The sequence below is a fragment of the Bombus vosnesenskii genome, unplaced genomic scaffold (assembly GCF_011952255.1).
Source record: "Bombus vosnesenskii isolate JDL3184/JDL3185 unplaced genomic scaffold, Bvos_JDL3184-5_v1.1 scf7180000013352, whole genome shotgun sequence".
In the NCBI taxonomy this organism is placed as follows: domain Eukaryota; kingdom Metazoa; phylum Arthropoda; class Insecta; order Hymenoptera; family Apidae; genus Bombus; species Bombus vosnesenskii.
In genome coordinates, this window is record NW_022882988.1 from 3,450,012 (window position 1) to 3,462,132 (window position 12,121).

The following is a 12,121-nucleotide window of genomic DNA, read 5'->3' on the forward strand; positions in this document are numbered from 1 at the left end:
ATGTGATAAAAGTAACAAAAAGCTGGAAATCATTCAAATCCTCCGTGAACAATCTTTTCATGCAAAAAGTACATACCGTTTGTGTATAAGCTGATATAAGTTTATTTAATGCAGATATACGTTTAATAAGGGTATATGTTTAATTACAGATTCAATAAATTAATTATACGACCGTACATAAATTACATTAATTACTGTCTTAAATAGCATTAAATTATTTGCACAGATCTATATGGCGACTTTTTATAAAAGTTACATTTTAATATGTATAACTCTATCATATCTATTATCATGATGTCCGAATAACATTAGCAGAGAAGCTTTTTACAAAAAGTATTATACATATGTTGTTATCTACTAGTAGTTAATTAAATAATAAAACGATTCTTATCAAAAAAAAAAAAGAAGCTATCAGTCTCCATACTTCTTAACATATATTCCTCGATTTAACAAAGAAGTCCAATCTTGAACGATTACTTAAACTTTGGACTCAATCTTCGCCGATAATCGATTGATTTATTTGGAAAACTATCGTCTCACGGTTTCTTTTGATTATTCTATACGTGTATAGAACGGGGCGAGCATGAATATAAGACTTAGAATCTCATTTCTTTGCTCTGACGATTGTCTCTCGAATGCCTGCTTCTTGCCAAAAGCCCGGTCAAGCCTAATTCATAATCCGAGTCATCATCGTAAGCTTCGGAAGACTGGTGATGCTTCTTCACTTTGCCCTTCTTCTTTCCATTCTCTTTTTCGTCATAAACCAACGCGCTGATCACTGCATCTTCTTCGTCGTCGTCGTCATCTAAATCTTCGATCTCGCCTTTCTCGTCTTCGTCCTCGTGATTCTCGTGTTCACTTCCGTCAACCTTCTCATCTTCGTCCTCCTCTGCTTCGCTGTCCTTCTCGTTATCATCGTCGTCGTCGTTTAAAATCTCTTCATCCTCATCGTCGTCGTCGTCATCGTCGTCTAGACTATCTTCTAGAATATCGTCATCGTCGTCTTCTTCGCCCTTAATCGGTTTCTTCGAGGGTTTCTTCTTCTTGTTCGTTTCATTTTCGATTGCGTTGATGCTGGAGCTCGTGATGCTTGGCTTTTTCGTACTCGTATCAACCGCTGTGAATTTCTTAATCGGTGTTTTATCCGGCTTCGTATAGGAAGCTATCTTATTGGAGACCTGTGTAACGATCTCTTCGGCTTCGCTACCCGTCGTATCGGTCGCTGCAGATTCCTCATTTATTTCGATATTGCCTTCTCCGCTCATGTTCGAGGATTCTTGATTATACTCGTTGTCCTCTTCGAAATCGTTAGTGGCAACGTTACTTGCGACGTTAGAATCTACTGGTGACGATGTCGGCTTACTTAGAATTGGAATCGTGAAGTGGAGAAGAGGCGGAGGCGTTGTTACTTTTGGTTTCTTCGTTGCGGTCTCATCTTCGCCAGTTATAATATCTAATAGAGCTCCGAATCCAAGAACATCTTCGTCGTCGTCTTCCTCCTCGTCTTCTTCCGCGGAAGAATTTGGTACGGAGTTAGCCAACGGTGCATTATCCTCGGCATCATCGTCTTCGTCGTCATCGTCCGAACCGAGGCCAAAGAAATCGTCATCGTCGTCTTCTTCCGGGGCCTCGGCTTCGACTACCGGAAGTGGTTCTGCTGGGCGCAACTTTAGACCGTCAGGGCCAAATCTATGATATGGCAATTGCGTAAACATTTTATTCTTTCTGTATGACTTGTAAAAATATTATCGACTAATGAATATTATTAAGAAATAAGTGTCATTACCTAAAGCAGCTAACGCGTAAACTAGCCTCGAGTTCTGTCGCTGATTGTAATTCCAGTCCAAGGCAGGCTTTGAAGTGATTTTTAGCATCCCGTTTAATGGAATAAATTCTTCCACAGAATTTCGTAAACCCTCCAGGTAACGGGACGCATACGGGCTTTGGATTCTTTCCTAAAACCCCATAGCGTATCAAGCGTCATATCAAATCATCGTAGATCGTCATAGTAATCATAGAAATCGTTTAGGAAACGTGTTTCCTTATTCGTTTAATGTATGCCGCACTTTCTCCTCGAACGGTCGCGACGCAAGTCGATCGAATGATATTTATACGTTATGAATACTTTATTTCTGACGTAGCATTCGTCTTACGGCGAACAAACACAGAGGAGATATCGACTTTTTAACACAGTTTTTCAATTTTTTGTAAACATTTTTCTTTAAAGTCTTTTAAAAGTACGGCGCGTACACGTTAGTCGTGAAAGTCTCGACGCATTTCCTGAATTCCGGCAGACTTTTCACATCGTTTTGCTAAACGATTAACACACTTTTCAGGCAAATAATTTTTCTGGCTGTGCCGTGAGCTTTCAAACAGAGATAAATCTGTGACATTGCATGGCGCTTGTGACGCTATCTCCAGACTCTGAAATGTATGAGCGACGCAAGTACTTACCATTTACGATTGTGCTTGTTAGAATGTTATCACCGAAGCTAAGCTGCACCGCCAAATTATCCCCTTGCAAGTATTGCAATGATGCACATCCTGAAATGGACGATATTCTTGTTCAAGTCTTTAACAAGTATACGGAATACCATCTAATTATGTACTATCGCGGATAATCGAGGCGTTTTAGTAACATTTTTTATGCACATTTCTAGCACACGGACTTTTTCATGTACGTAAAAATATTTAGATATGCAATCCTTATCTTGGTCGATTTCAGCAAGTTGCCAACCCGATATGTTGTGCTGCGATTCATCCAAAAAATTTTCTATCAAGCTTCGTACGAACATCGTACAACACCGAGTGTCGCAAAACTTCTATTTTCGCGATATTAAAAGTATTTTTTTTTATTACATCATAGTAGCGATTCGACAGTTCGTAACTTCAAAAATAAACATTGAGATTTCTGTATAGATGCTTTTTTATCGTCTCGATAACTGGTATCAGTCTTGGACACTCTGTGTACATGCTCGCGTTTAATTACATGCAACGATGTTTCAACGAATAGTCTATGAAGAATCTAACAACGCGACATTTGTTTATCGTCCCGTTTCCTTTATTACTATCCTTTCTAATGGCCGCGTTCTATTACGTTCAATTAAATAACACAACGCTTACCTGGTCCTTGTAATTGCACCAACGGTATATGGAAGTCTCTGCAGCAATTGCATATGTTCTCATTGCAAGTGCAGTATCTGTTCACGTTGTCGGTTGCCTGTTTCAACGATAACGTCGATATACCGACGTTACTCTGTTCAGAACCGCTCACATCCCTGATCGCTCTATCTTCTGCTTTCTCATCGCGCTCTATGGAATTAATAAATTCATCGCGTATATACATGCGCGTTTGCCTTTTTCAGGAACAGGGAGCGCGAGAAAATTGAAGCAAATAAATTTTCCGAATCTATTTTCTACCGTGAGTAATTTTACGTTTTAGCAAGGATATACCGTGTTACGTAGGAACATGTAATTTTCGAACACAATTTTTAAGTTACGTTCGTTAGACCTCTAAAAGAAGTGACTTCATCCTTCGAAATTATATCTCTTATTAACTTCAATCCTTCAATAAACGTTTCCTTTCTACAAGCAAGGAAGTCACGTGAAATTACCAGGCCATTACAAGAATTGACGTTAACAATGTGGAAACTCTTGAAAATCATTACCGATCACTCTGCCGTAAGCGGCGAACGCGATCAGAAGGACGATCAGTAACAACTCGAACACCATCGACAGCCGCATCTTCGCTCTTGTCCTGTAAATCAAAATATGACGATGACACGAGTACATCCTACGAAGTTTTTAAATCGACAAAGCCTAAAGATTCACGGACGCGAATATTCATCGTTTGCATCGTACGCTCGCGAAGGTCAGCCATGCGCTTGACATTCTCCGTATTTTCCTACCGCTGTCACTCGGCTTTGCACAAAGGGAAGATCTTATATCGAAACGTATTGATATTCAACGCGCTACGAACGATACGCTATCTCTTAGCCAGCGATTGCAGTAAATTTTAACGAGGACAATAGGTACACCGTTTCCTGTTGGCGATTTACAAAGCTTTGTTCCTTTGTTCCTTACCCTTTTCAAACGGAATAATTATTATTTATTAGACTTATGAATCAAGGTTTATCAACGATGCTGTCTTCGTTTCTGAAAGCAAACCGTGCAGATACAGATCCGAAATAGAGGGAAGCTAACGGAACGTCGGCTGTCACGCAGAACTGCCGGATGTTAGAGATCCGTGAACAATGCGACCACGTGTTCACGCTCGTTAACGATAGCTCGGCAAAGGGTGAAACGCGCGGTTGATCCTCCGACGGGACCAATCATTTCGAGCAGCGAACTCGTAGGAGGAACGACTTTTTCCTCTTGTTTCGACTAATGGGCTCGTCACGACGCGTGCTAACTTCTTGTCTGCGACCGGTTGACCTAAATCACGGTCACGGCCAAAGACGTCTCTTGCAAGAAGTTCACCGTTCGGATGGTACCTGAACAACGCTTCAGGAAGCACACGCGTCAGTCAGCTTTGTGCGGAACAATATGCGGTCACGTCACGAGAAACGGTGATCAGGTACGCGTAGGTATGTGTCCGATCCTTCCGGACTTAGTTACTACGATTAATAACGTGACAGAAAATTGAACTTCTTCGCTCGAGTTAAAAGTCTCGGGTATAATTGGAACAATGAGAAGCCTACATTACATAGAATCAGAGATAAAGAATTGATTAGAATTAGATTAGATTAGAGCGCTATTTCCATTAACGATGAAACTGAAAGCGTCTCGGTGAAAAAGAAGAAGAAATTAACGAAACTAGAAAACCATTTTTCACTGACCTGTGCTACTGACAGAAAGTATATACCAGACGAAAATTTCGTATAGAAGTGAAGAGGATCGTTGGAAAAAGATGTTTCTCTTCGTCGCACCCTTCAGCTCTTTTTTCCGACTCTTCGTCTTGCGGAGGCCAATGTCTAACTGAAGATGCCGCCCAACTCCCCCCAAGGTTTCTTTAAAAGTCGGTCAAGCCACCACCACCTGTCTCGACCGAGGCTACGATTATTAAGCATTCTAATTCGCTCCGGGTAAATAAGACAACGATTCCCTACCAGCCAGGGTATAGTATACCGATCGTGTGCGATCTCCCCCAATCGGTTCCTCGAATCGGATTCTCCACGTTGCATCGTTGAAAATCAAAGCGGCTTTTCGCTTTGCCTTGAACCGATACCAGGGTCAAGTACGTTCGAGCCAAATGCTAGCGACCTTTCATCTTCGATGAAAGACTTACTCTCGAACGGTACCACGATGATTCATCTCATAACACGGCGAGATCGCGAAATCAGAAAGGAGAAGTTCTTGTTTCTGATCCTCGAATGAATTTCAATTTGCGTCGTGATGTACATCGAATCGACGTGATGTAACGTTTATTAACCTACTCGTCCAAAGCAATAATGGCTTTTTATAACAGATAGAAGATAGTTCGTCTGAATTACCTTTTCCTCTTTTTCTCCTCTTTAAGAAATATACTGCATCGTAACGTTTCATTTTTGTAAAATATTATGTCGTATCTGCGCACTGTTTTCTAACATGGTTATCTAGTTAAATCATTCTCGTCGTTCTTCTTTAATCGAGATTCTTTAGCGAAGTTTATCTCATTTTAATCATCCAAAGAAAGAAAAAAAAGAAGAAAGAAAATTAGCATCTTGGGTCACTGTTGACGATAGTCAACGCGTTAAATTGTAATACAAATGGCAGTAAACGTTTATGTAGGTTTCAAGCATGTTTGGACGGTATAATACAAACCTCGATCACGACGTCTGTAATAGACAGTCCCACTTCGCAAAAATTTCTATCGCCATAAAGTTACGTTGTCTCGAGGTAATCGCGGTGCATCCACAATGAGCATGCCGGAAATTCTTTATTCGTCCAGCGTGCAACTCGCTCTTACCACGTTACAATTATCGGACCTTTTCACCGACCTTCAAACTGGTCGTTGGTCTCGTATCCAACTGATTAGCCTTACGAATCTCCTACCTTTATTCTTATTTATAGACTTTACCTACTTACCCAAGATTTACCCATTCAGCCGGAAGATTTATCCTGGCAAAGTCACGAGCCATCAAGTTGGTATCGTGACATTTTTCAAGTATCATAAACGATGACAAACGTTCGCTGATAAAATCAACCGAGATGGCCAGTCCGAAGCGTGTTTTGATGGTCGAGATGGGGCCTTTCTCCGGTTAGTGGGTCGAAGAAAGTAGCGGTCAGGAGTGGTTTACCTTGGTTAATACTTGTTCGTCGGTATGAAGACTGCACAATGGAATTTAGGCTGTCAAACGTTGAGGAAGGCTGGATAATTATTGTCGGGGATGCACACGTTCGACTCTGGTGTATTTTAAGATAATGGGGTCCATGGTCCTCTGGGCTTCTAAAAGGTGCGACGAGATGAACGACGCCGAGGATATGTGGGTCATCAAGGGAAACGAGTTTTTACGTAACGTCAAGGGATAATCTGTTCGGATGCTGGTGTTCGTTTCGAAAACATAATGCAATCGGGAGCAGCCTGCAGTTTGTAAACAGGAAATTAAGTATCGAGCGGACGTTTAATAAATCGTCAGACGTATCGCTACCGTTCATCTTCTTGCATCCTTTGGTCCGCAAAAATAACGATATCGAAATATATTATATAGAGTAGCCGCATATACGTAATATATATGTGGCGCGATTCACCAAGTGTCCAAGCGGAACGACGATTCTGTTTGCCCGCGGCCAACCATGCGTACGCTTTTCCTTCTCCTTTCGTTTCAAATCTATTTATTTCCGTATTTGCGCGATCGATCAGGGAAAGCCAGGAATATTACGAGTCAAAGGCATGGCCGATGAAAATATAATTACCGGAAAAAGAAGAATACTCGGAGAAGTATAGTGATCGTGGTCTCGTTAATCTCGTATTACTGTCATTACGCTCGTTACGATCCAGGTTAGAGAAGCAAGGAAAGAAAACGGACGTTATTATTAGACTGTGGATCTTTATGCATTCGTGGAGAATTGACGTGTATAGAAATATATTCTTATAATATCTAGATACCAAAGTCCTTATTTAAATTTTGGTTTTTCAATTGCATTGGTAAAAATCTGATTTTTGCCACTTTGATCGGGAATTTTCACTTTTATCCATTGCTAAATCCGAAGAAACAATTCGCATCGCAGCGAATGAAGGAAATCGTCGGACTGTTGGGGCGATGAAAATTCTGATAGAAAGAAACGCAAGGAAAAAGAGATTGCTTTTACCGATGTGCTCTGAACGACATCCTAACTATACGAAAAGAAGATCACCGTGGTTTTTGTCGATGCCCCCCAATGAGTAAACCGAGCATCGCTAGAGAGGACAGTCGCGTAAGTTCTCCTGGTACCAGGTTGCCGAAGGAGGTCACCCGGTCACCCAGATGAGGTTCTTTGCCCGTTGTTACCTCCGCACCTCGGCCAATGGCGTGGCACCTCATCGTCGCTGTGGCGAATCCTGTCGCCAGTTTTCGTGCCGACCGCCAGCCGATCACCGATCCGAGACCCGCGCCCGGCTTTGTGCCCAGATTTAAGCTGCTTCCTTGCTGGGCAGGATCTCCAGGCCTGTTCGACGCGCGAGTCCTTTTGACAGCTGCTAGTTGGTTGTTGGAGTTTCTGTCCACGAGTTTCCAGCGATAGTTCATCGCGAAAATCGACTCATCGCCCCTGTACGAATATCTGGGAAACAACTGTTGTTGGTGATGGCCGTCAGGTTCACGATTCTGGTGCTGTTGACCACCGCCGTCGTCGTGGTGTCTTCCGCTGGACTGCTCGGTGAGCAACACGGATTAGTTACGCTCTCGTGGAAACGTTTCTCGCGGTTTTTTGCAGTATCCATTGGACATTCTCCAAGCAACGAACGTCGGAAGTTCGACGTTCGTGACTGAAAATACGTACGCCGACGTTCGTGACGCGCTGGTAAACAAAAGTTCGACGCTCGCATACCAATCGCGGCCCTCTTCTGCGATAATTCGCTTTTTAACACGATGGCGCGTGCTACGTTCGGCCATTTCTCTCGATCGGCTTCACGTTTCGTTATTTCGATCGAGAACTGCTTATTTTCTGTTTTTTTTTTTTTAACTTAAAGAATTCGTTGTTCCGTGTTTTACCTTCTATCGCGGATCGTAAGATGTCGGTAACTTGTCCCAGTAACGCGAGAAAGTTTGCGGATAGAGGCATCTTTCTGACGCATGAGTGTGACGCGACACACTTTGCGGTACGCGCACTTTGTTTGTCGTTTCGAGAAGAGAATGACAAAGCCTTTCGGCGGAGGAAGGTTCGGCAGCTCGTAGAGCGTAGAGAAATCGAAACGATGTCAACACGCGCCGAGAGAAATTTTCGAGAATATCGACTGGTGGATGGAAATCGGGGACGATATTTTTCGTCGACTTTCGATCGACGACTTTCGTTTCGATCTCATTTCTCTTGTCGAGTTTCTCTGATGCGCCTTTGTATTTTTTCTCACGACAGAGACGCTACTTTCCTGGGATATTCCGGACGCCGTGGGCAGATCAACCGCGCCGCAGTCGCAATGTCTTTGTCAAACTTCCAATTGTTTGTGTTGCATCGATCTAAATCTGACGACGGCGATCGGTGGTGGTCTCGTGGTGGACGACTTGGATGGTCGAGCGTGCATCAACATCAAGCAGAAGGAGCAGAATATCTCGTTGAACCTCAGCTACGGCGATAATCCCGTACACAATGCTACCATTAAGATCGGTAATGAATGACAGAATTATTTTCTATTCTACAGTTAGATGTGACGAATATTCATTTATTATATTTAGGCAGCTTCAAAGAGAAGTTAGTATCATTTACGACATTTTACAGTGGACGCATCCAACAGGCCAACCTGCATGAACCTTCTGTCAGACCTGGCGCAAATATGCGCGAAATTTACGTCGATTAAGCAGGCGGAAGCTGGTTACGACGGTTGTCTGGTAATCGAGCCCGCACTGCTGGGCACACCGCAAGCCACTTACCACATGGGATGCTTCAATTTCAATCAGGTGGTGCGACAGATCGAAGCCCCTGCGTGAGTACGATCTTTGAAAACTGTTTGGCGAACGATACACGAGACACGTATCCAATTACGAGGTGTCGTTTCATTCGTATTCGACCGCCATCGTAGCTCGACTACGAGCGTTTTTATCGTTAATTCCTCGTAACTGGAATTTCCTCGCAGCACTATCGAGACGACGGAAACCACCGAGACTACAGAGGACGAGGAGGATTCGTTGAACACGGAGGAATTCATAGCAGCGGTTTCAGCCAGCGCGGAACAAGGGATAGCTCTCTTCTCTCAATGGCTTGGGCTTAATCTGAATCCAAAACTGAACCTGACCAACAGGAACAATCATCAAGAAGCAAGCAGCCAACGTGCCATCCCATCCACAACTTCCAGGTCTGCTCGAGTTCATTGGGATCAAGAAGAGAAGAACGACGAACGATTCAAGCAACTGCTCAGTGCGCAAGACAACGTGTTGAAGGGTTCAGCTACGATTGGCCAATCGAACGGAGCTGAGACGACGTTCGTTTATTCGAAACCCTCTGAATTATTCTCGTCGGAGAAAAGCTCGAACGATAGAAGGATCGAGCAAATGGAGATCGAGCCGCAGCACCTGGCCGTGGTGCCGAAGGAGTCGAGAAGAGGCGGAAGGGCATACAATATTCATCAGCACGTGAACGAGATCTGAAACGTGTTTGTTCTTCGTTCGACTCGATCGATCGAGGATTATAATTAAAACATAGAGTTTAGGTTATCTCACACGTAGATCGTATTCTCATGACGAGTTAAGGCAGAGTTATTATCGTTGCCTCCTTTCTCTCTCGTATTTCTTTATGCCTCTTGCTTGTTTATTAATTCCCGATAAATTCGACTAACCAACGAACGACTACACACTCTGCCAGATTAATCGGTGATATCGTTCGTTCATTTCGAGAAGACTGACCGCTTTCTGATCAGCTCCGTCTGAATGATCTCTCGCGATTGTGATCACCTTATTTCCTCTCTCCGCGAAGTCTCTGTTACTCGAAGTGTCGCTAATAGTAACTACACGCTGGCGGTTCTGCGAGGATCGCCGGATACACTCGGACGAGTTTAGCCGTATGAAATAAACGACGATAATCCGCAATTATCAACGGGAAGAGGTGAAACAAGACCATATGTGAATCTTTTTCGTGAGAATGCAATTACGATCGCTGCAAATCCGTTTCCATTATGCGAACTATTTATTTAGTTTGGATGCCGCATAGTAAGTAGAAAACATAATAAACAGTAATATCCTGCAAGTAGTTCGTATCATCCATGCGACAACATCGAGTTGTATCTATACACATGTATCGTAAAACAGATATACACACGCCATCGAGCGATGGAATTTTTTTTATATGTTTCTTTTGTCGTAAAACAGATAACCGTGCTGCCTAACACGCGTGCACAGTAGATAGGCATTTTTGTCGTATGCGCGAGTTCAATAGATCATCGATTTATCGATCGTGGAAATACTGTCTTCGATCGATTGTGCTGGAATATTAGCTCGTGTTCGAATCAAATATAGGATCAGTCATTGAACAGGGTAGAAATTACGAACGTACATTTTTATAATCGTTCTCTGTAATATCGTTGACACGGATAAATTAATAAAGCCAAAAAGAAACGGTTCGATACATTCGTCTCATTCTGTCTATGTTTGCCCAAGTCGATCTCGCAGTGAGGATTTTCAATTACAGTGACAACAACTTTATGGCGATCTGTTAGATAGACGAAGAAGAAAAATTATTCGCCAAGTATGTGTGTGTGTGCGCGTGGATTTGATCTTGATACAACTACGTATATGGATTCTTAGTTAAAGAATTTTAACGTAAGTGAAATTCTAAGTTAAAGAAAGGAAGAGAACGAGAGTGACAGTATCAAAGATGAATTTTTCCACGTTAATTTCACGATTTCAGGAATGTTACGTGCCATTGCAGCTTTGTGGATCTCCATGAAGAGAATTTTGACGCGGCAAATGTGAATTGTCCAGGAATGAACACAAAGGGATTTCGATAACAAATTACATCGTTTTTACTACCATAATTGAGAATTATCGCTAATTGCTAAGTATAGTCGTTCGTTAATTTGCATATTTACATATGTTTTTATGAGAAGGAACATTGCCGAGGCAGGAAACCGCTCGTTGTTTCTGTTTACTCAGTTTTATCGACATCGAGCAATTTAATTAGATAAGTAATATTTCGCAATTTGTAAAAGATTGAAAATGAACGACGAAGATTAGAAATTGAAATTCATTGTCGCGTTTGAAGAGTGCCAATTTATCTTTTTTCGTTTGTTATTTCGAACCGTTGTTTATTACTTTGGAGCTCAAGTTCGTTTGGTCAAATTTTCCTTTCCAATTTATCGTTCTATCAAAGTGTTAAATAATTCGAATCTTACATAAGTAAGTTTTTTTGCATTCGTTCTAAAATTATTAACCGCTCCACGGGCAATAAACCAGACTCAGATTCTCCAACATAGATACACAACACAGTCATGAAATATATTATCGAGAAATAACATCGTCCGACAGGCGATACCTTCAAGTCCAATTTATTGATCGCTCACGTTGGCTTCATTACACTTTGAAAAATCGATATAAGAAATATATAATTATACTTATATCACCGTACAGATAGGTATATGTATGTGTATATATATATATTTATTTTTTTTTCTTTCTCGCTTATTTTCCCAATATCGATACCTATAATAAGATAAGAGGAAAGAGTAAAAAAGAAAAGGAAAAGAATCGAAATGTTTCTGATGAAACGGAAGATATTATAGATGGACTAGATACTAATAACAATCTCTTTGCCTTAAAATAAACGTATCTCATTCGATTCGTCAAAATATATATTTCTACATACGTGTGTGTGTGTATATATATATATATATATATATATATATATACTATACGTGTATATATATATATATATATACACACACTCTAATCTATAGATATGCGTTTCTCCGTTTGACACGACTCGTTCTTCTCGTAGTAAAAATATTTTTTGGGTTTCA

At 41.6% G+C, this 12,121-nt stretch overlaps 3 protein-coding genes across 3 annotated transcripts; 1 reads left to right on the forward strand and 2 right to left on the reverse strand.

Moving 5' to 3' along the window:
* Window positions 1–501: 501 nt before the first annotated feature.
* On the reverse strand, window positions 502–5,447 carry LOC117236959 (mitotic apparatus protein p62-like). The gene is made up of 6 exons (XM_033500433.1): window positions 4,839–5,447; window positions 3,669–3,757; window positions 3,124–3,312; window positions 2,455–2,544; window positions 1,787–1,955; window positions 502–1,689 (listed from the first exon to the last, which is right to left on the reverse strand). Exons 2-6 carry the CDS (start codon window positions 3,742–3,744, stop codon window positions 597–599), a joined length of 1,617 nt encoding a protein of 538 aa, XP_033356324.1. The 5' UTR covers window positions 3,745–3,757; window positions 4,839–5,447; the 3' UTR covers window positions 502–596.
* A 1,469-nt stretch (window positions 5,448–6,916) lies between these two features.
* Window positions 6,917–7,737, reverse strand: LOC117236964. The gene is made up of 2 exons (XM_033500438.1): window positions 7,336–7,737; window positions 6,917–7,250 (listed from the first exon to the last, which is right to left on the reverse strand). The coding sequence occupies exons 1-2, from the start codon at window positions 7,704–7,706 to the stop codon at window positions 7,115–7,117; spliced, it is 507 nt and encodes a 168-aa protein (XP_033356329.1). The 5' UTR covers window positions 7,707–7,737; the 3' UTR covers window positions 6,917–7,114.
* LOC117236961 lies at window positions 7,708–10,729 on the forward strand. Its single transcript, XM_033500435.1, has 4 exons — window positions 7,708–7,836; window positions 8,533–8,781; window positions 8,893–9,097; window positions 9,248–10,729. Exons 1-4 carry the CDS (start codon window positions 7,764–7,766, stop codon window positions 9,756–9,758), a joined length of 1,038 nt encoding a protein of 345 aa, XP_033356326.1. The 5' UTR covers window positions 7,708–7,763; the 3' UTR covers window positions 9,759–10,729.
* The last annotated feature ends 1,392 nt before the right edge of the window (window positions 10,730–12,121 follow it).